Source organism: Maylandia zebra, linkage group LG23 (genome assembly GCF_041146795.1).
Source record: "Maylandia zebra isolate NMK-2024a linkage group LG23, Mzebra_GT3a, whole genome shotgun sequence".
NCBI lineage: Eukaryota > Metazoa > Chordata > Actinopteri > Cichliformes > Cichlidae > Maylandia > Maylandia zebra.
The window spans coordinates 28,155,458-28,179,205 of NC_135188.1; the positions used below are offsets into that span (position 1 = coordinate 28,155,458).

Consider the following 23,748-nt stretch of genomic DNA (forward strand, 5'->3'; position numbering starts at 1 on the left):
AATTCCTTTTTTCCCCCCTGTACAGTCACATATCCGTGACTTTATTCCACTGTAGATTTTTTTCCTTTGCATCATTACACATTAGCATACTGCATACTTATTTTTCCTGTGCTTGTGTTATTTTTGTTTGGGGGGGGGGGGTTAAGGCTGAAAGGCAGTACGCAGTGTACATCTTGGCATTTTCTCTGAAGTTGGCTAGATGTTCCGTTTTCTTGTCAAAGCAACCTTTGAGAACAAACTGAGGTCAGGATAAAGTAAAAGAGCTGCAGCAGTTCGCAGGAAACTAAATTCTGATGTTTGTGTTAATTGCTGTTGGAAGCAGCCACCAGACTCCATTGACAAAAACAGCAATTTTACTCCTAAAGACACATTTACAATAACGAGTGTTTGTTTGGGTAAGCTGGGATGGTTTGGTTTCTTTGAAGTGGTTTTTGTACAGAAACGCCTGTGGTTCATGGGTGAAAGTAAAAAAAAAAAAAACAATTTTAAGAAATTCAGGTGTGTGCTGTTTTTAGGTCATTTTCTCTGTTTTACTTTTCCACTGGAAGCTGAAACCATTTTATTGCTCTCTGGGCTCCATTAACAAAAGTAGTAATTTTACTATTAAGAACACAGGAGTCGATGGTTTACCGCTGCCTGTTTTCCTTGCACCATGGAATGATTAGAACAGTTTTAAAAGCCTAATTTGAAAGTGAACCCAACGCTAAATGAATACCAGTGGACAGGCAACCATAGGCAAAATAAAAAAGGATATAGTTCTTTGTTATACCAACTGTCTGGTGCTGGAGGAACGGCACTGGACAACAAAGTTGACTTCACATGCACTGTCCCAAGCCTTTTCTCCCAGTTTTGCAGCTTTTGCACCATCACGGCAAGGCCGAAGACATAACTGTACCATCATGTCATCGAATCAGAGACTCACAGATAGATGTTGCAACAATTTGAAAACATTGTTATTGTTGTTACAGTGGTTATCTACCAATCAGCAGACTTGTGTTTAGATTTCCATGTATGCCAAAGTATCCTCAAGCAAGATACTGACCCTCGAGTTGCCTGGGATGCATCTGTCAGAGTGTGAGTGTGTGAATGTTAAAATATATGTTCTTGTATAAATGAGTGTGTGAATGGATGAATAAGGAGTGGAGTGGGGGCCATAAATGGAAACAATAGCCCACTCTACAGAATAAATGCCTTATGTAACACAACATCAAACTAACATCCTCTAAGTCATGGAAACGTATTGATGTATCTTAAAGTCATTTATTGTTGGACTGTGCAGCTGGAGAATTGCTTTATATAATCCAACACCAACTTACACTGTATTGCCAAAAGTATTCACTTATCCATCCACATCAGTAGCTCAATGAATTGCAGCGTGGTACCGTGATAGGATGCCACATGTGAAAAAAGTCCAGTCATGAAATTTCCTCATTACTAGATTTTCCACAGGCCACTATTAGTGGTATAGCAAAGCAACTCAGCCACAAAGTGGTAGGCCATGTAAAATCACAGAGCGGGGTCAGCAGGTGTTCTGGTCGCCAACACTGCAGATCTCCAAATTCATGCGGCCTTCAGATTTGCTTAGAATCGGTGCGTAGAGAGGAATGTGTTTCCATGGCTGAGCAGCTGCAGCCTTACATCACCAAGCACAGCGCAACGCATTGGATGCAGTGGTGTAAAGCATGCTGCCACTGGACTGTAGAGCAGTGGAGACACATTCTCTGGAGTGATCAATCACACTTCTCCGTCCAACATTCCAATGGACGGGTTCAGGTTTGGCGGTTGCCAGGGGAACGGTACTAAACGATATTTGACTGCTTTGTGCAAAGTGTAAAGTTTGTTGGAGGGGGGATTGTGGTGTGGGGTTGTTTTTCAGCAGTTGGGCTCGGCGTCTTAGTTTCAGTGAAAGCAACTCATGCACTAATGCTTCAGCATACCAAGACATTTTAGACAATTTCATGCTCCCAACTTTGTGGGAACAGTTTGAGGATGGCCCCTTCCTGCTCCAACATGACTGCACACCAGTGCACAAAGCAAGGTCCATAAAGACATGGATGAGCGAGTTTGGTGTCGAAGAACTTGACTGGCCTGCACAGAGTCCTGACCTCAACCAGGTAGAACACCTTTGAGATGAATTAGAGTGGAGACTGTGAGCCAGGACTTCTCACCCAACAATGTCTGACCTCACAAATGCGCTTCTGGAAGAACGGTCAAGGATTCTCATAAGCACCCTCCTAAACCTTGTCTTTGAGGAAAGCCTTCCCAAAAGAATTGAATTGTACTGCTATGTAACTCATGGACATGCATTAAAATTGATTGCTGTAAAAGTTGCTGGTAACATTAGCTACCATATAGAAAAGTACAGTTGTTTAGTTTTTTTTGAGAACCAATTATTTCAGCTTTGCTCATTCAGCAGCCCCAACTATCTTTCTCCTCTCACTCCCTCTTTACTTGAGCCATTTCCTTTCAATCACGCAGACAGCACTTCACAGTTGCACCTGTTGCTGTGAAATAGTTTGGGGCTTCATGGGAAATGGATTTGACGAGAGAGAAAATGCTGTCGGTGCTGGTAAGAGGCAGCGTGACCTCGCCTGCCAGTAAAGTAGCCATTCTCCTCTCACTTCCATCTGCAGCTGTTAATGTCGTTGAAAAGAGACCTGCGACGCTTCTGGGGGACCCGGCTGGCATTAACTGGCTTTACTTAAGCAGCCATTTTATTGAAAAATACATGATATTTCTAAAGTTAACCTCCATTACGCAAGCTAAGCTCTAATTTCTGAAAGCTACTGTGACTGCAGACACGGTCAGGACTCTTCTCCTCTGCGACGTGATTTCACTGGCAGAGGAGAGCGGATAATGATCCCATAAATTGGAACATTATTTTCTATTTGTCCGCTTTTTTCTTAAATTACAGTGTGCTTTTGAGACATTAAAAGCAGCAATAAACAAAAGGCAATTAGGTCAAGAGCGCAAATCCTACAAGGGTGGAACAATTTAACAAAAACAAAAAACAGACAATTAAGAGTGAATTAAACGGGTATAAAGAGATAAATAACAAATCCTGTTTGTTTAAAAATGTCCAGCTAACAGCCTCTACTTTAGTGGCTTTTCTCACTCTTCATCCGAAAGGCCACAAATCTCACTAATTGCACATTTAGCAGCAACAAAAAACAGAAGCCATGTATCATTTGTATATCTGCTGAATGTTGACTCCAGAGTTGGATACCAGTGCCTCATTTTAATAGCTTTAATTGACTTATATAAACAGACTGAGGTAGCTCAGAGCCTTTTGACAGCGCACACCATTTCCATGTCTTTGAAATTGTATTTATCTGTTGTATTGTGGTCTGACAAAGATTTTCATCAATATGAATCCTATATATAAAAGCTTACAAGATTACCAATTGGTTGAGGCAACACTGATTGTCTCAAGGTGCTTTACATTTTAAGGTGGAGACCCTCCAATAACACAGAGAAAACCCCAACAATCAGATGACCCCCTTTGAACAAGCACCTGGCAACAGTGGGAATGAAAAACTCATTTTTAACTGGAAGAAACCATCAGCAAAACCAGGCTCAGGGAGGGGCAGCTATCTGCCATGACTGGCTGGGGGTGAGGAGGGGGACAGGACAAAGACACACTGTGGAAGAGAGCTAAAGCTTAATAATGACTAATGATTAAATGCAGAGTGGTGTATAAGCGCACACATACAACCTGATTAATAGACTTGCGAATGTTGTACCATGGAAACCTGGCTTTGTACAATCAGCGTCAAGTACTGTAGTACAAAGCAGCAGTATGGAGGCCTTGACACCCCTAATGTCTTTATATTTTGCTAGGAAAATACGAAATGGGTGCAAGCACATATGCAAAGATACAGGGAAATAGAGCATATAAGGCATATACACCTCTGCAAATATATTTGCAATCAGTGGCTGTCGGGTAACTCTAGCAAAGATTTTTGTTTTTTTGCTACATCTCGACAGCAAATGGCAGCAAGCTGGCTGTGGAAGGTAGAATTCAACAGAAATGCGTAAAACGAAAAGGAAATTTAGCATAAAGGAGCTCAGAAACTCTTTCGGTTTCATTTCATGGCTTAAAAACTGAATGGACAAATTTAGAGGACTAAGAGTCAAAATTTCTTTATTTCACTTTGTAGCAGCACAAACCAAATAATGTGGGAAGTAATCTTTGTTTCCTGTGTGTCTGGGCTGTTTAGCTTGCAGCGCCAGGAAGCAGGCAAACAGCGGCTGACTATCCTCAGACTTGTCAGCAGTCTAAACTGGACTAAATCTCTGACAGGTGATGAGAGGCAGCGGCAGCAATGCTAAACTGACAAGCTGTCATGCAGTTATTTCCCTGGATATCAGTTTGTTGCCTGCAGGCTTCATCCGCAGGAAATCAGAGTCCCTTTTATTTTGGCGGGGAGAGAAGTCGATCGTCCCTGCTCTGCTTTTGTTTGTGGACAGGAACTTTTGTTTTTTTGTTCCTCCAGTAACTGCCATTTTTATTTTTTTAACGCTTTTATTTTTCATTGGTGTATTGATTCAGAGGCATTCTGGGAGTCCACATAGAAAAGTACCAGAGAAGTGAATTTTTATTATTGAGAAATGTTTTATGACTTCACTTCATTTTATATGTGGAGGCTGTAAAGAAATGTCCTTCCACCAGTTATTGATACACAGCTAAATTATCTTCTTTGTCAGTGACAAGGAAGGAGAGCAACTCTTACACCTCGCAGCCACAGCGGTTGTAAATTTCCTCATTCAAAAGTTTCTTTCATGAGTGTTTGAGACTTCACCTGACAACATGTTTGATAGAGTAATTTATCTTCCCCTGCAAGAGTCAACAATGCTCTTCTTCAAATTAAAAGGAAAGAAATTAAAGAATAACCTCTTTGTCCTCTCCAGGCGCCATCCTGGGACGCTCAGAGACGCAGGAGTGCGCCTACTACAACTCCAGCTGGGAGAAGGAGCGGACTAACCGCAGCGGCATCGAACCCTGCTATGGCGAGAAAGACAAGAGGCGGCACTGTTTCGCCACATGGAAAAATGTCTCCGGGACTGTGGAGATTGTCAAGCAGGGATGCTGGTTGGATGATGTCAACTGCTACGACAGGTAAGCAGGAAACATTTACGGGGAGGGTAAAAAAGCATTTTAAAGATATGCTGAACAAATATGTGAGTTTTACTGCTTTGGTGTGGTCAGCTGTGTGTTAAACTGCCATTTATTGTGGCTGGACGTGGCTTTAGTTGAAAGGTTGAACATCAAACAACCAATCAACCTTCAATCATCATCCAACCTGCCAATTATTCTCTCTCCCTATCCACCCACCAACCAATCGACAACACTACCTACCTAACTACCCAACCAGCTAGCCACCCAATCATTGACTCTATCAGTCAAACAAATTACCCTCCTACCAGGCAATCGACCAGACCCCCTACCCACCAACCCACTCTGCATACCAACCAATTATTCCAATAGTTACCTGCCCACTGCCACCCTGGCTTCCTACCTATCAACTAACCACCACATGTAATTACCACTACACCTGTTTATCCGCCCACTTACCTTCTTACATTGCTACCTATCTAGCTTTTCAACCATCACACCTGCCTACCCACTGAATCAACCTATCTATGACACTTGTGTATCCACCTGCCTCCCTCCTTTGTTTCCTTATTATTTCCTTATTATTTTAATATTCATTGCACTTCAGCTTCCAGTTTGCCTGCCTAATATCTGTCTAACATGAGAAATTAAAGAGGGAAAAAAAAAGCAAAATTTGGGGGTTGTTTTATCTGATAAAATTGAAGTAGGTCACATGACTTTGGTTTAATATTGAGGGGGAAAAAACAACCATCTAACTTCCCATTTTGGTTTCAGATAACAGTCTGGCTGAAGTAACAGTGCAAAAAGGAAACAAAGAAAATTATTTTTGTTTATTTATTTATATTATAATTCGTCTTTGATTACCACATGCATAACATATTACTGGGAAAGCGGAGTGTGTCTTAGTAGGTACTGTGGACTAAATGACCTGCTATAGTCATAGTATAAGCACACAGCAAGCATCATTGATGGGCATGTAGGGCAAATTTGGATTATTTTGAACTGCGAATCATGCATAGCTACTCTAATAGGGTCCAAGAATAAAAATATGGATGTTAGCAGAATAGTCCCACTTTAAGATTTACATTGTTCAAACAGTGCAGTGGTTTCCTAATAACCTTCCCACGCCTGTCTAAACTTTAAATAAAATACAGGACACTGTATAAAAAACACTGAGTATATACAATAAAGTGGCTTTATAAATAGCAAGCAGAATAGCTCATGAAGTCCAGTTAAAGTAAATAAACTGTAGTTTGATTACATTTCTGTGTATTTACATTTGGGTTTTCGCATCCAGCAGACTCCCTTTAACCTTAAAAACATAAGAAATCTCAGCTGATGATTTTAAGGGAACTTTCTGCTGTCACTAGAAGGTTGCATGGTATAAAATAGTAGTTAAATTCCCATCAGTAAGTAACAGAATACGGGAAATATCAAACTTTAACCAGACATGCGTGCGCTCTAAGAGGGTGAGCTTTTAATGGTGGCAGGGGTTGTTGCTGAGAAGCTGCCCATTAATTTCTGCACTGCCTCTGAATCAGGACAAAAGCAGCAGCCTCAACTCTAAATACATTTAAAATCACCTTGAGCATAATTTGTGTCCCTGTGTGAGATTCCACATCCAAATGGCTGCATTTTAATTACCACGCGCGAGGGAGCCTGAACCACAGCGTGAATTATGCGTCCACATCCAGGACGGTAAACAGATGATGATGATAATAAGAGATTATTATAGTTTGTCCCAGAGTAAAGCATCACCCTGGCCGCGGATACCGGTTTGAGCCAGTTCTGTTTTCCTTTTTGATTCCCGAACGATAAAGTTGTTGTCGGATGTGTAGCCCGCACAGTTCGGGGTACCTCTGCTCAGACGGCGCCGCCTCACCTCCCTGGAGAGTCCAGAGCAAATCGAGGGCGGCTGCCACTTCCTTTGGCTTTTATCTGATGGCTGCGTGAGTGTGAGAAGAGAGAGCAAGCGCGATTGTCGGCGTCCATGTTCGCATGTGTAGGAGTTATTTTATAAATGTTTTGTTTCATGTCCTCTGTTGCAGCAGCGAGGGAATGGAAAGCGGTGTTTGTTTGTTGTGTGTGTTTTCTTTTTTTCTTTTTTTTGCGTAACGTCTCCTGGAGTGAGTGCATGTTCAAAATAGCTCCCATGTCCTTTTGCAGTGCATGGAGAGGATTGAGTGTTTCTGATTTCCACCTCTGTGTCCTCTGCAGTAACGAGTGTGTGGAGAGGAAGGAGAGTCCCGATGTTTTCTTCTGCTGCTGTGAAGGCAACATGTGCAACGAGAGGTTCCTGTACGCCCCTGAAGCGCCCCCGCAGAGCGACCCGCACCATTCGACCGCCTACAGTATGTACAGTCCAGCACGCTCACTGAAAATGACGACTTCTCAGCGGGCGCAAACGCTTTCTTTTAGTCAGAGCTGCAGTTTGTTTGCTAGGCTTGAGCTTAATGCTTTAATATATGTTTAATGAGTTCCTGGAAAGTTGTAAGTTCATGCTATATGCTATTAATCTTTTCTGAGTTACAGGCACTCGAACTGCACAAGGGTTGGTCCATATTTGGCACTGAGCATCAGCCAGAGCTCTTTTCAATGCTTGTTGCTTTTACTCACTTCACTGAACTTTAGAGGGGAGCATCCAGTTGCTGTGTTCAGTGCATTGTCCTCATCTGCCGGTGTACACTCAGATCTTGCTTTGATCCTGAGATATTTTTTTTAGGTTTATGAAAAACGTATTCAGGGCTTGATCCCTGCAATAGGTCCAAACTATTATATACAACATGCGGACATCAATACTTCTCATTATTAGTAATGATGTCTTAATATCTATTATCCATATTGCGGTTGAGATGCCTCTTTGGTTCATCAGTCAGGTGCTCTCCGGTAAGGCGCCACTTGACTTTGCTTTTTTGATTTGAGTGTAGTGATGTGAACATCCTCTATTTTTGTAAAACAACATAAATAGGATGTTCAGTGTTTCTCACACTGTGGGACCAGGAGGAAAATATGGAGTAAAATTAAGTGGAATGGTAGCAATTGGCTGGGTCTTTTTGGAGTGAAAAATCATATTAAGAGTTTTAACTGTCATTTCAATTAAATTCGACTTGGAACTTTTTTTAAAATGTCACTGAATGCGAAGCAGTCACACAGGCGTAGAGATGAGGCTGTGACTCCCTGGCAACCTCTGGTCACTGAGGTAAAATGTGTATTCCTCCACCAGTTGCCGAGCGGTTGCTGGAGTTTGTTGGTAATCATTACCATGAAATCGATTGTTTTAGTGAATCATCCTATTTGCAATCTTTTGCTTCCTTTGGCTAATAGCAGATCGCTATGATCGCCTATAGTTTGCATGAAAGATCGCCAATTTGTCTCCAACTTCTTGCTGAGCAATAATAAAACTTCAAAATAAAAAAGTGCAATGGAAACAGAACACATAAAAGTGCCTTACTACTTACTGTTTCAAATGGTGCAACTTTTACTTTGAGGTCAGAAGATACCAGCTTCACCACCACTCTGCAAGCAGTTGGCAAGTGTTTGCAGACAAGTCGCCATTTTCTGTGCAAACAACAGGTGACCACCTGCTGCAATCGCAAGGTGGTTAGTGGAGCAGCACCAAGACCAAGTAAAATTGTGTCTGAAAGATGCTGCATAAATAAACTTGGAGAAAAAACAAGGGACCAAATGGCAACAAGCAGACTCCCGCAAACAACTCACCAACTTGTCAGGGAATCTCTTGCAAATGGTTGTTACTGGGGATCATTGACTGGTCTCATAGTCGAGCACAAACATACGAGCGTACTGAGTAATTTGTTATTTTTTAGCAACCTGTGGTGGTGGTCGCCAGCTGATCTCTACGCCTGAGTCAGTGGGGCATTGGAAACACTCAGGCCAACCAAAATGTGGTGATTCACCTTACAATAGCTCTGTTAGTGTGTTTCTCCATTCTTTATGTATAATATTTGACTATATTAGAAATGTCTTTTGCCCCAGAAGGAATTTTGGCTAGAGAATGAACCTGGTATCAAAATGTAGATAAGAAAAGGAGTCCTTTCATATACTGTAACTTGTTTTGAGCAGCCACCTGTCTCCCATGGTGATATATGACCCTTTGAAGTTCACCCAAAATACACTTTTTGAAGTTTTCTCCAGTGAAAAATCAGAAAACAGATCAAACATCCAGGATCCCAGTCCTTTTTTCCGTTCTCTCCATGTCACAGATATTATATCAGTGCAGTTTTGCTATCAAAGCTGTGAATATATTCCGTTATATCAACTAATCAGCTAATCTCTGATAGAATACCCATAAGTGTTTCGAGGGCCTATGAATTTATAAGTATTCATACTATCGAGGTAAAATATTTCGTGAAAAAGATTAAAGTTATAATACACACATATTAACTGATTGTGAGGTGCTCACGGCTTGGTTTGATTGGTTTTATATTAAAACCCCAACTTATCAACTTCGTACCTCAGTACTTGTTTGGAAGGTTATTTCTAAAGTTATTCCTATCAACTTTGTTTCTATAGCATGGCTCATGAATAAAAAAATATACCTTAAGCAAACAATCAGAAGCACATACAAGTTATTTCTACAATCTGGAGACATCCGGGCTTTTATTTTGAAAGCCTTACCTTGCACAAAGGGTGTAATGTAAGAAATTATGGAGGGCTGCCATCAACTGAGCTTCCTTCCAGGTGTTCAGGGCTGGAATGATGATTAAAAAGTGAATACAGGTTTGAGGGAGGCATGTCTGGGCTTTGTGTGGTTCTCACCTGTACTAAACGAAGCATCGGGAAAAATATTTAAGCGAATATGTGAATCATTTATTTGTAATGAAGTGGAAATATTGCAAAAGATTTCACATCAGTATGTATTCATGGTTCTGAATATCCACTGAGCTTAGTAACTGATATATTATAGAAGAATATAAGATCAATGCATCCCTAAGAACATGATTCAGACTCCTTTTTTAGCCCATTTCAATGCAATGGAATTTACTTTAAGAAACAAAAATGTTAAAAAAAACAATGTGTTTACCTCCTTGAATAGGAATGGAAATGAGACATTAAACTAGCTTACATGTAAAGTCCAGACAGCCTCATAATGTGGGTTAAATGGTGAATGTAAATGCAGCAATGCTGATGATATCAGCGTTAAGTGTAGTGGCTCTGCACAGTAATGAATGTGGAAAAAAAATTGAGCGAAGCATGAGATCAAGTAGGAAATGAAGACTGACCACAGCTGGGGCAGATCTGCGACCTCAGTGCCAGTCCACATCAGCTCACAGCTCAGCTGACACATCTATTGGACAGCGTCATCTTATAACTCGGCTTTAGTCTGCTTTCATTTGCTGCTGCCACTGCCCCTGCAAGCTACTTGGCAAACCCACCTCTGCCCATCTCCACCTTTCATGCTGTATTCGGCTAAAATCATTCCAAATCTGTCAACTATCCTGTGAGGGAGTCACGCTGCCGATCTTAGTGGAACTATGCACCAATTGCTATTTTCTTCTCGATAATGACACTCTGAATTAACTGAACATCAGGGCTGCTACGATTTGTCGCCATAATCGACGAAACGGATAATAAAAATTTGTTGATGCAGAATGTTTATTGACAACACGTCGTATTCTAAAACCACATAAGTGTGTTTTATAACCAAAATAAAATTCAAACAGCCCTCCTCCCCACCTCTGCTGCTGCACTTATATTTCCATCAGGTATGCGAAAGCACAGGCCGAACTACCTGCAGCATGTGTCAAAAAGTGTCCTCAGACGTCACCAAGCCCCAGGCAGCCAACCCACTCATTTTTATTTCACAGGAAAAAATCTTTCTTTCTTCTTCATGTTTTTTTTTTTTTTTTTAACTTCCATTGGGTTCTCCGCCTACTGATACCAGCCTGACCCTCACCTTTAAGGCCAGCAGCCTTGTGAGTAATGAAGCTCATCCTTTGGGGTCAAGGCCGGGTCACAACTAAATCCAAATAATCTATTAGTAGAGAAGCTAGCAGACAAAACGGCTACCGATGGAAATCAGAACAGAAATTTGTACGTTTTGCTGTTATTCTTGGCCATTTTGTCAACAAACATGTTTAACGTGAGTAGATTCAACCCTGCTTCAATAATAAAATGAATAGAAATGATTTCAGACCTCAGACATCTTTTAAACGCAAGAGAAATCTTTAATTTAGGACTGGCAGGAAATTAATCAAACTTTATTTGTATAGCGTTTTTCATGCAGGTTAGTAAAGTTCACAGTCCTTCACTGTAAAGCAGGAAATTAGACAAAACTGGGGGTTATGTGCTATTATGGGTAATTTAATATAAGTTAAAGAGACAAGCGATCAAAGGAATAAATTTATCAATTAGGAGTACAGTATTTATAAGTATATAAATAAAATGAATGAAAAAGATGTACTTATCCCTGAATTTAGTATAACAGGAGGTTAAAGCACATTCAGGTACCGGTGATTAATGCTTCACCAACCAGTGGTGTCCTTGCGCTCATCAGTTTGCAGCTGAAGTGTCTGGCAGGCCCGTCTGTCTCACCCTTTAAATCTGACTTTGTGAAACCTGCAGACTTCCTGTAGAGGAACAACTTTCCACAACGTCCCGACAAACACCCTCAGGGTCCCACAATGCAGCTGGTGCAGTCCTGTCGGCACCTACCCCCTCCCTCACGCCTTTCTTCACTTCCCTGCTCTCAGAGGGCGGCAGCGGCGGGTCGGCGTCCGAGCGTCGGCGTTTTGACAGCGCTGCCGAATCAGACGGCCGCTTTGTGACGGGAGGACAGGCTGAGCGAGCAGGCGTCACCCTGCGCCTCCTGCAGGGGTCGGGCACAGTTCAGAGCTGTTATTTTTGGCAGGCGGATTACGTTATGTCACGAGATGGATTTGCTAATCCTGCTGTGCGTGTGTGTGTTTGTGTGCGCTTATGTGCGCTGATATGATCTCTAAGCACGGTGGCTGTAAGCAGGGTTAGAGCTGCATTTAGAGATGGAGGCCCAGCGTGAGGCCAGCTAGGAAGGCTGTGTACTCTTGTCTTTGTTTGGCTGATCCTGGAGCAGTTTCTTCTGAGAGTTTCAGTCACTGTGGGCTCGTTTCTCTCTGCAATATAAAGTCCTGCACTCTTGTGGAAAGAGAAAAACCAGAGCTTCAAGAGGAAAGAAGTCAGAAATGTCTTTTGTGAAGTATAGCACAATTTAAAAATACTGAAATATAAAATATAATACAGAAACCGATGATACCAGTGTAGGAGAGGAAAAACCTTCACATGTTAAATCATTAAATGTTTAGAACCTCTATAAATCAGGCATTCTTCATGCCGCTCTGCAAATTGACTTCATGGAGATATTTTCTGTGTATGATCAGGAAGACTGCCCCACACTCCTTTCTGTGGCCGTTACCACATTTGTAACCAAGAGGATGTTGGCCGTGTTTTTGTTGTTGTGGCTGGTTTAGGATCCAACAAGCTTGACGTGACTCTGTGCTTTGTGATAGGCGCTTCAATGGAAGGGAGGTCTATCTGAATTGGAGGATCTGATATTATCACCAATCAGAATAAACGTAATCTTAGATTAAATAAATCATTATGACGATCTCCTGAAGTTCAAACTGAGCATCAGAATGGGGAAGGATGATTTAAGTGACTGTGCTGTAATGTGGGATATTTTCATGGAACTCTTTGGACCCCTTAGTACCAACAGAGCATCATTTAAACACCACAAACCTACCTGAGTGTTGTTCCTGACCATGTCTATCCCTTTATGTCTACCATCTTCTGATGGGTAATACACCATGTCACAAAGCTCAGATCATCTCAAACTGGTTTCTTGAACATGACATTGAGTTCACTGTACTCCCAACGGCCTCCACAGTCACCAGATCTCAATCCAGTTAGAGCACATTTAAGATGTGGTGGAACAGCAGATTCTTATCGTCCATGTGCAGTCAACAAATCTGCAGCAACTGTGTCATGCTGTCACATCAAAATCTCTAAACATTGTTTCCAGCTTCTTGTTAAGTATGTACCATGAAGAATTGAAACAGCATTGAAGGCAAAATTGGGTCAACCTGCAATAAAAAGCCTCAGGTGAAAGTATAATTGTCATTTTTTAATTAGGTGGGAGGCAGGCAACATGATGGGGTCTTTAACATCTCATATGATGCTTTTCAAGCACTGTGAATAGAAGTTAATGTTATTATCATGAATAAAAAAGGATGCAATGCTTTCATGAGGTGTTTTGGGTGCTTAAATGCTAGAAATGGGTCATTAAAACTTCACTGGTAGGTGGTTGCTAAGCAACATGATGATTTTATAATATCTGGTATAGATAAGAACCTTCGGGGGCCTGAGATGTACACGTGTGGCAAGTTTGGTTGCTCAATCCCTGATGGTGTATGAGTTGTGAGAGATTCGGTGTTCTTGCATGTCCACCCTTTGAGGCATATCGAGAACTATCAGTTCCAACAGGTTGCAAATAAGTTGAGCAATTCTGTATTATTTTAACGCTCGGGCACGGTTTATCTTACTGCCAGGAACCTGATGAAGGCCACAAGTCGAGACACGTCAGCGAATCAGTGAAGTTGTTCTTTACACACAAAGTGCTGCTGGTGTTTTAACATATTCAGATCTGTCGTGCTCTCCCTGCACTTTGAAAGTAGGTGAGGTTGTGGCAGAAAGCACCACTTTGTCTCTCCTTCAAGTACTCCACTTGTAGACGGAGCCTGTCGTATACAGCGTTAACAGAAACTCACTGATTTTGGAGTTGTACAGGGCACCGCACACCTTAAATTCATCGCACGTTCAATTCAACAATGACAGAACCCTCAGTTTTGCCCTGTTGTCATTTATCTGTTATTTATTTTTTATTTATTCACGATTTTACTGTCCAATTTAAACAACTTAGCAATAGCCAATTTACCAACTCCTATATTCTTTCTATTTATTTCATATGCTGCCTTGAGAGTTTGGTTGAACAAAAATGCACCGTGGCGATCTATTATCATGGCTCCTCACTTCAGCTGAAGTTTGTTTGTCTAGTCGTGCACATTGGTCATTTTTGTAGAACTATTAAAAGAGACGTGTTGAGCAATGAAGTCTTTCTAATATTTCTGCCTCTGTTACACACTGAAGCCTAATTTAGTTGGCTTTTCCTTATGGGACCCTTGGGTCACGCGTAGTTTAAATCCCACTGGGCATTTTGAACATCTAATGCTTGTTTTTACAGCTTGAAATATTAAAAACAAAACCCCAAAAGGTACTAATCCAGCGAAAGAAAGCATGTCCTTTGCATTCCACCTGGAGATTTGTGCTTCAGAAGGTTGAGTGTCGATATTTCACAGCTTTCATTACATATGCAGTATAAAAGGTGGACATAATCACCATGATTTCAGACACTGTTTCAATCACAAAGCTTTAAGATGAGCATTTTCATTGTTACCATCTTGGTGTTGAACATACCAGATAATCCTCCTTTCTAATTCTAATTATGACTATGATTTGTAAAAGTTACCTATATCATTTATTCGCTATGACCTGAAAATGGTGATCGAGTCCATGAGCTCATGAACAATGTGGTTACAAAGCGAGGGAGCTCAGACTGACTTATATAATGTCTGTTTCTCCTCTCACAGCCACCTCCAACCCGTTCTCCCAGAAGCCCCAGCTCTTCAGCACCCTGCTTTACTCACTGGTTCCCATCATAGGCCTGGCCGCGGTCGTCCTCTTCTCCTTCTGGATGTGGAGGCACCACAAACTGGCGTACCCAGCTGCCCTCGTCCCCACACATGTAAGTCCCACCAGAGTCCAGCCCATCACTGCTTTAATCCCGGTTTGTCTCTCTGTCTTCACGTTTGCTCGTCGCTGTCGTCTGATTTCAGAGGTCACCTGTCAGTCACACAGCGTGGCGAGGCTGCGGTGTCCTCTTTCTTCAAAGTTGCTTGCTGATGCAGTTAGTTTCTCTTTCTGTCTGTTCAGCCTCGGTGACCATCAGGTCTGGCTTCCATCTGTTAATTGCAAACAAAGGGGAAATGTAAAACCAGTCAGTTCCTGCATGTCAGAGGATTCGTCCTCTGATACCTGAAAGTTCGGTTAAATTTATTACAAGAGACGTCCGTATGTGGTCTGAGGTTAATATTTATTTCTGACATGACTTCATCAGTTGCTCGCTTTTAAAAAGGTTGTGCATTATTTGAAGTTTGCAGTCAGGTGCAGTGTGCACACTGCCTTCTCTGTTTAACCAACCTTCAGCTTCACCACTGTTCCACTTCCATCAGTGGGCTTCAACAGCCTTGGCCTCTCCTGCCCTGCGCAGCCGAGGGACGGAGCGATGGTCAGCCAGAGCTGACACGCTGTGCTGAGAGTTTACGTCTGGATAATTGCTTTTACAATTTCTTATTTCAGTCCTGTTTAGAAGGATGAAAGGAGCCCTGGTTCTGTCTTTTTCTTTTTCCTGCGGGTCTCTTTTCAGAGCAAACTCATCTCAGACTCGCTTTTAATTCACCACATTGAGGAGTCAGGAGATGAGCCGAACTGTATTGTTGAGAGTGTGTCAGACAGGCTTTTAATCACACACAAGTGCGATTAGTCTGATCAAAAAATACCTGTGCCCTTTTTTTGGGGGGTTATTTACAATTAGCCCTGTTCCATATCAGATTATCCCTAGTGAAATTGTCACACTGCAATGTCATTGCTATAGCAATGGTTTACGTTACTTAGTGGACAAAACAATGAAATAAGCCCGGGCATGTCTGAGGAAGAGACTGTGTCACCTTGCGAAGTTTATTTAATACCTGGAAACAGAGATACTTCGACAAACTCGATCAACACACATTACTGTGCAAAATATGCACAAAAACGAAAACAAAACTATTTTTCATTCAGTTCAATTTTATTAATGTAGCGCTAAATGACAACAGCAGTCACCTCAGGGTTCTTTACATTGTAAGGTAAAGACCTTAAATAATATGTTTCACCACTTGAGTCTATAAAAGACATCATCAAGTACACGGTTGGTGATGTGTGAAACAAGTGATGTGTAAACAAGTAAATCCACCAAGCAAGTGACAGGAAGTGGAAAATGGGTGGGTGTAAGGTACAGATGCAGTTATCTGATGGAAAGGCATGGCTTTAAACAACTCCACTTAGCCAACTGATGTGTCCATGTCCACGCCAGCAATAAGTATCAATAGAAGGCGGGGCGTCCTTAAAAATTAACGGGCTAAAATTTACATTTAAATTTAATCACATTAAATGTTAAACACTTAGTTAGGCTAATGGTAGCTGTGCTAGTTGCTAGCGTTAGCGTTTTCTACATCAAAATAAAATAAAACACTAAAATATTTGTTAGTCTGAGAGCTATAAATGAGGGGAAAAGCTGTTACTGTTATTGTGGATTTTAAAGGCAGTTGAGCCACTACCTCTTGTTATTTGTTTAACTTCATTTAAGTGTCTTTTTATACCACATTTGCTTTTATTTTGGTTTTCGCATTTTCTTTTGCTAAGTACCGCTAAGTGTACTGACACAATTTCCCGCACAGTGATTACTCTGTTAAGCTATACGTGGCCGAAGGACAAAGAGCTGGTGACTTGCGGTCACTTTGAAAGGAGCCCGTGTGCATGGGCGCCCTGGTCATTTTCTTTTGTTACTGTCTCATTTAGCAATTAATGAACTGCTGAGTGCTGACCCTCAGACACCCTCAGACCATCAGTTATTAATGCGAGCAATTCTGCAGAGTGTGAGGGCGGCGGAGGCACAGTTACCATGGATTACTTTGGTGCTGAAGGAATATGAGCAATTAATAACAACAATAACTAACACGGGTGACAAGCTTACGGCCACATAGCGCTCAGCGAGTCTATGATGCTAGCAGATCATACATGTGTGACAGTTTTTGGGCGCTTCCCTTTGGAATTCTTTCCTGAAATGCTTTAAAACCACACAAAGGATGAAAGTAGAGGGAAATATTTATCATGCTGAGCATGAAATGAAATCACACCCAACACCATCTCCAGTAAGAGCCACAAAAAGATATTTTTAAACAAGATGTCTCCAAATCCGACTCATCTAATCCGCTTCGGGTTTTCTTACAGGCTCCCATGGTTCAGTTTTTGGTTTATTTTCTATTTTTTATCACTTTATTGTCATTCAGAATGTAAACTAATTAGTGGACATGAGAACAAAATTTCGGTGCATTTATTAACCATTCGGACTGTACAATATAAATTAATCTAAAGGTATAAATCTAGCAGTGTTAACAGTAAGGAAAACTGCACAAGATCTTAGGAAATATATTTCACAGCACTAATAGCAGAATAAAAACCAGTCTACATTCACTATTTCAGGCCTGCAACTGCACTGCCCTAAATAAACAGTCATGATGTTAGTTGTATAGTCACTGATATGAATGATGAGCGGAGATTTCAGAGGGTTGCAGGAAGTATAGCAGGAGTTTTTCCTGAGGATACGTCAGCTTAGCTGATTATATGTGATCCATGTGTCTTCAGACGTCGTCCCGCTGTTTCCTCCTCCGCTGATATCTGCTTCGGTTTGATGGATGTTTGTTTAATGTTGGCGCCAACCCGGAACAATTCGGCGAGTGGTGCTTTGGTGTGCATGTGGCTGTTCTGGGGCGTGTTTGACAGTCACACATGGATCAATGTTGCTGATACAGGTAGTCGCTCCCAGAGGAACAAACAAAGAGACGCAGGCGATTATCTACAAATAAATTCAGAATTTTTTGGTGTACTGGTTACCCCTGCATGCCTCTAGCTAGCTTCAAATGTCACCATTTAATGTACGCCCTAATGAAATACTAAGACGGTAAATGGATACCTTTTCTTAGTCACCACGCTCATCGTGTTTCCTGATTTAACGCTGTCATAAACCTTTCAGACACCCCACAAATTCTCGCTGTTTTAGGACTGAGAATAAAACCATTTCACCAAATTCCTGATTAATTTAGTTTCTGTGATTCGGAGGCTGTTTCAACCCGACAGCAGCAGCGATGTTCTCGGCTGCTCAGCAGCAGGGGAAAAAGAAAACCCATGCACAGCTTCCACAGTATGGAAGAGAGGAGTCAGGGGCCTCTGCATTATTGATGAGGCTTTATATAGGCAAACAAAACTAAGCAGAGAGAGACGCTCGCAGCTCTGCCTCCGAGGGTGGTGGTGGTGGTGTTGGCGGTGGGTGGGAGAATGGGGAGTGTGGGGGTGGGAGTGAAGAGAGACATGCAGTTCTCTTAACTTGGCTATTGTATCTGCACGGTGCTAAAGCACGGCAGGAAGAGGATAAAAAAGACAGCAACACAATGCAATCTGGATACCAATGGTGATGGAAAAACAACACCGCTAAGAAGCTTATGAAGCATCTTACCTGGGAGCAGATAAATGAATAAATAAACAACAGAAAACAAAACAAGATCAGCACTGGGGGGAAAAGAGTGGATCAGATAACAAAAGATGATACAGAGGGGATTAGAAAAATGCAGCACCTATAAGATTTGTAAAATCAGAGGGGAGTGAAATGAAATAAAATAGCCAGGGTGGAACAAATGGAGTCATGCTGCATGTGTGTAACCCTCTGTGTGCGTGCAGGAGTGCATTATTGCATGAATGAGTAGGTGTGCAAGGACAGGAGAGGGGAAGCAAAAGGAGGTCACTCAACTCACAAGGAATGTATTTAAAAGTCAGCTAATATGCATTTCTGGAAGAGGGCGATGAGGTAAACTCCACTCGCCCGCTGCGTGAAGGTGGGTAAAACAAACGGGAGGTGCGCTTGCGGTTCCCCTCTGCAGCCACTTTTGTGTCCGTTGCTTATTTTGCAATTGATTAAACCTGTTTTTTCAATTTAGGAGATGGAGAGGAGAGAGGTGGGTGCAGTGGGGAGAGGAGATATGGAGGGATTTATTTCTGCTGCCTTTTTTCTTTTTCGTATGTGTGTGGTGCTGTTGATGTTTTTCAGTTACACCACAGGCGCCGCTTTAAAAAAATAAAAGCAGAGGTGACTCCGACAATCACTCAAACAGCCTGCAAAGTCATCAAGGACGGCTGCTAGCAATTCAGTTGTTGAAGGGGACAAAAAAACACCACAGACACCCTCTGTTACAACAGAGGTTACTCATTTAGGACGTGCAACACCTGCTCGATGAAGTGAGGCATTTAAAGGTGTCCTGTCTGCTTGTTAAGTGACGACATATCAACCCTGTTTCCGGGTCCACCTGTCTTCTGTGTTTGACGATGAGCCTCTTGTCTTTTAACCTGCTTTCCCTTTTAATTGTAACGAGTCCCACAAAACTGTTGAGGGATCTGTTTCAGAAAAGAATCGCTCACATGGCCCCAACTTTGCCGCTACATAGTATCTTTATTTTTCTCGACATATATTTGCGCCTCTCTGAAATTAAGATCATCCCTGCTATACTGTGTTTACAGTAGCTAACCATAGCTCTGTAGATAGCCACCAGGTAGTAGCTAGTCGTTAGCTAGCCCACTTTCACTAACCCTCCAAACGTCGCTGATATTTCATCTTCTCTTTTATATCCAAAGTTATAGCAGTGCTGTATGTCAGACCATGGTATACCTGCTAATTAAGCGTTATAAATGCTCTTTTTCATAGATTCTTGGACTCCAGAGCAGCCACCCTGGTTATTTTATTGGAGCTCAAAGAATTTGAGTAGTTTCTGCCTCTAAAGGTAGCAAAAATCTGTTGTCTCCTCCGTCTTTAAGCCATCTTTCTTCTAATTGGCTGCCCCTCACAAATAGCTGGTGGGTGGAGCCTAATTTCCTATATCCGAGATGTCACACAGAGCTAAAAGTTGAAAAACTAACTAAACGTTTGCATTTTGAGCAGTCTGAAGCCTGAACTTCATTATTTTAAATTTTGGTCATGCTTAATATAAGAATTTGCCTTTGTAAATGGCAGAGAACTCTTCATCTAACTCTGGAAAGCAAACTTAAAAAGTATGCCAGAAAATTTCCAGTATTGTATTATCTATGCAAAAGTGGTCCACGGGCGAATGAAAAATTGTCAACATCTTCCTCCAATTCGCAGTTAAAACACTTTGTCAGATTAAATTAGAATAATTTGTTTGGATTTTTTTGAAAGAGACATCCATCAAGTGAAAACTTCTGCCACCTCATTTCATATCAGCTCTCAGCCACTCTGGGGAAAATGTAAAAATCAGCAGATGTTTTATTCTTGGTCATGCTCGCATCGACACCCGAGCATAATGCGCTCTTCTTGGTCATTTATTATTAATGTGACAGCAACAAATTGGCCACACCTGTTGCCAGTTGGATTTCAGAGTGTCCTGTGTGTTTGGGAAGTCGTTCTAGTTATTAATCATACCTGTTCGGAGCATTTTCCTCGCTCCCTAACAGCATCCGTGTGCCAGCTACACTGCTTCATCTTGTAAAATGTCAGAGCTCTGCATCACACTGCGCACATTTAATCTGAATCTCTAATTAAAATGAGTAGCAATGCGATTATGTCATAAACAGGCAGCTGCAGTCTGAACAGACAGCCAGAGAGACAAAGACGTATATGTCTTATTAATATCCTCTTGAGTGTTTAAAACCCCTGAATCTGGACCTGAAAATGCTAACAGATCATTAACTGAAGCACTGATTTGTGAAATGAGGACAACAATAAAAAGAATTGCAGAGTCAGGAAGTGTTTTTGGAACAAACGCCCACTCGTGAACTACATATCTTTAAGGGCTTTTTTTCTCTTTGCATACACACCACCAACAGAAATGTTAACGGCCCATTTGTGCACACTACATCGGTCACTTCGACCACAAGCAGTGATGTCACCACTGCTGAGGGCATGAGGACTCGCTGCAGTAATCTGCTGATAGGTGTCACCACACAGACAAAAACCTCCAGGTTTCTTCTTGTTCAAAGGGAGTTTCTCCTTTCCACTTGGGGACAGCACCTTGAAGTTAATCTTATAAATATAAATGAAATGGAAATTAATTCCACTTATGATTTGTGCCACATTTACCAACATGCATTTGGCTAATATTTTCTCTAGCCCTTGTAAACCCTAGATTTCATACACATGTCAACTATTAAATGGATTCTTTGTCAGTAGGGCTGTGGAATTAATAACATTTGCGTACAATTATGGCTTTATTGAGATGAAATATTTTTTTCTGCATGCTTTTAGTTTTTTGCAGTAGTGCTATCCTTATGTCTTTTCTCAAAAATGTCATATTCACTTAAAAGTGGTGGAGAGGTTTCAGTCAGCTCGACTCAAGATAACAGGAACTGTTCAGATTTTAACAGTAAAGCCACTTACGCTGGAAATACTTCTTCATCAGTATTTCCAGCTGATCAGACATCTTAAAATCAAAAATGTTGTAAAAGTAAGCTGATTGTGTTAATTAAAAACAGTCTCAATATGCTTACATAAGTAAAGGTTCCTTGTTGCTCGGGGTTACCTACTCTATAATAGAAGCTAAAAGCCTGTCCCAAAGGCCCTGTGTTGAACATTTAGTACAAGGCAACACCAGTAATCCAAACACAGAAAGGACCAGTTGGAAGAATAGGTCAGTAAAATCTCTGAAGGGATTGTCTCACTATTCAAAGCTTTAAAAGTTCAAATAAAATCCGAAGCTGACAGAAACCCAGTGAAAAGAATTTGGAAATTGAAAAGAGATGATTAGCATTTTGGACTGATGGAAGTTGATTCAGAGACGATTTGTTAAGACTTTTACAGTAACTGATTGAGAAGAGATGAAAAACATGAGCCGTTTTCTCCAGTTCCAGCTTGGAATTCACAAGAATAGACTTAGCAATGGTCCTTACGTAGATGGAAAAAAATTAGATCCTGACAGGAAGCTGTCCAAGATAACCTCAAGGTTACATGAGCTGGATTTAACAGAGGAGCTTGGCAGACCCAAGGCATTATTTGATCTTTGATATGGTGCTATCTGGAACAGTTGTTACGAGTCTCTGTTTTGCTAAAATTTAACTGTAGAGGTTAAGTACTTAACTAAGACCTGATGGCAGTCAGGCAGTTATTTAGATCAGCAAGGTCAGAAAGAAAGACCAACCGGATGTCATCCGCAAACAAATGGTAAATCAAACATCTGTTTAAGAGCCCTTTTCTGAAAAGGAACGATTAATAGAGACTGAGAACATTTTGCCCATGAGATGAGATTTAATCCAGTCTAATGCAAGTATTGACAGATGATCTCAGATCAAACACAACAAGGGAAGTATTGTTACCGGCATCTGAAGGCATTAAAATTAAAGGAATTGAATGTTTTTAAAGGAAGATAAGACCATCAGCAACCAAAACAACAAACCCATTATTTGATGATACACTGACACCAAGTTGAACCTAACCAGAAACTGAAGGGTCAGCAAGAGAGATGTTTTCAGTCAGGATTTGAATAACAGGAGGCTGTTGCATAGTTAAAGAAAACTCTGTCCTGAATATTTCCTTTGTTTTGTGATTTTGTTAAGAATTTCTGCACATTTTTAGCTTTGAACTTGTTCTCTCCTCAGCGAAGGAGCCTTCTAGTCATTTAAAGAAAAACACCATTAGTTTTCTCTGCTAGGTAATGAAACATGCAGTCTTCACAATGCAAAAGTAATTGTTCCCACTTAATGATCGTTATTGGATCCATTATCACGGCTGTGCTCCCTGATTTTACAAGACAAGGCACCAGAAATGAAATATACCTAGTAAAACAAAAAGAGCTCCGGCCTTTCTTTCTCATATAGGCGGCAGATTTGCATCAGTGTGGGTTTAGCATACAAAAAAAATAATGTGTTGGATTTTCTGTTTAATTAGCCGTCTTCCCAAACCTTAAAATGACAAAACCCAGTGTGAAACGCAGAAAATTTCATGCGCCAAAGTCCTTCTGTCGCACTCTGTCATTATGTCATGATGGCTGCGGTCCATCATGGTCTGCATACTTGCCACCAAGCCTCCATTATTCACACCACAGTGCGAAGTGGAGGCAAACTGGAATTGATTCTGTCTGAGTACACAGACCCACAGCTTTCACACGAAGAGGCCTGGAGCTGCAGCATTTAAGCATAAGTCTAGCCTCTTTTTCTTTTTTTTTTCTTTCTCCTTCAACATGGGCCCTATTTTCTCATCTCTATCCATCTTAGCAATCGATTCTGACCAAAATCTCATCAATTGCTTTATTATGGAGCTACTTACATCTTGTTTGTCTGGGTGCAGCTTTCCAAAGAAGTCCTAAAGGATCAGTGGACTCTACACCATGTCTTATTAACTCATTTGATGCAAAAATGAAGCTGGCAGGTGCTGTTAGAGAAGTCCAAAGCTGATATTGACCTGATTGTTGCTTTACTGCGTTTTTTCTTTCTGTTTTCGTTGGACAAAGCAGCTGGCCTTTAAAATGTGTCTGAACTCTTACATGATAGAGTTCGTGTGTAGTGTTTGGGATCGTTTCATATGCAGACGTGTGCTTCAAATATATAGTATAATTCTGGGGCTGCTGTGTGTCGGCTTAGGCAGAATTTTGACATTTCCAAATGGTCACCATCAGTCCAACATGTTAGGTTGGATGTGCTGATCCAAATCACCTGTTTTGGATTATTTTTGTTTTAAACCAAAAAGATAAAAGGCCGACATTACGCAGCATCTA

General features: G+C 41.3%; 1 protein-coding gene across 2 annotated transcripts in view; it reads left to right on the forward strand.

Moving 5' to 3' along the window:
• Positions 1-23,748, forward strand: part of LOC101481875 (activin receptor type-2A) — an 84,180-nt gene that overhangs the window by 35,013 nt on the left and 25,419 nt on the right. For both annotated transcript variants that reach the window (XM_076880118.1, XM_004563328.5), the window contains exons 2-4: positions 4,912-5,119; positions 7,334-7,467; positions 14,755-14,909. In XM_076880118.1, the coding sequence (XP_076736233.1) occupies positions 4,912-5,119; positions 7,334-7,467; positions 14,755-14,909 (497 nt within the window). The remainder of the gene's footprint in view (positions 1-4,911; positions 5,120-7,333; positions 7,468-14,754; positions 14,910-23,748) is intronic.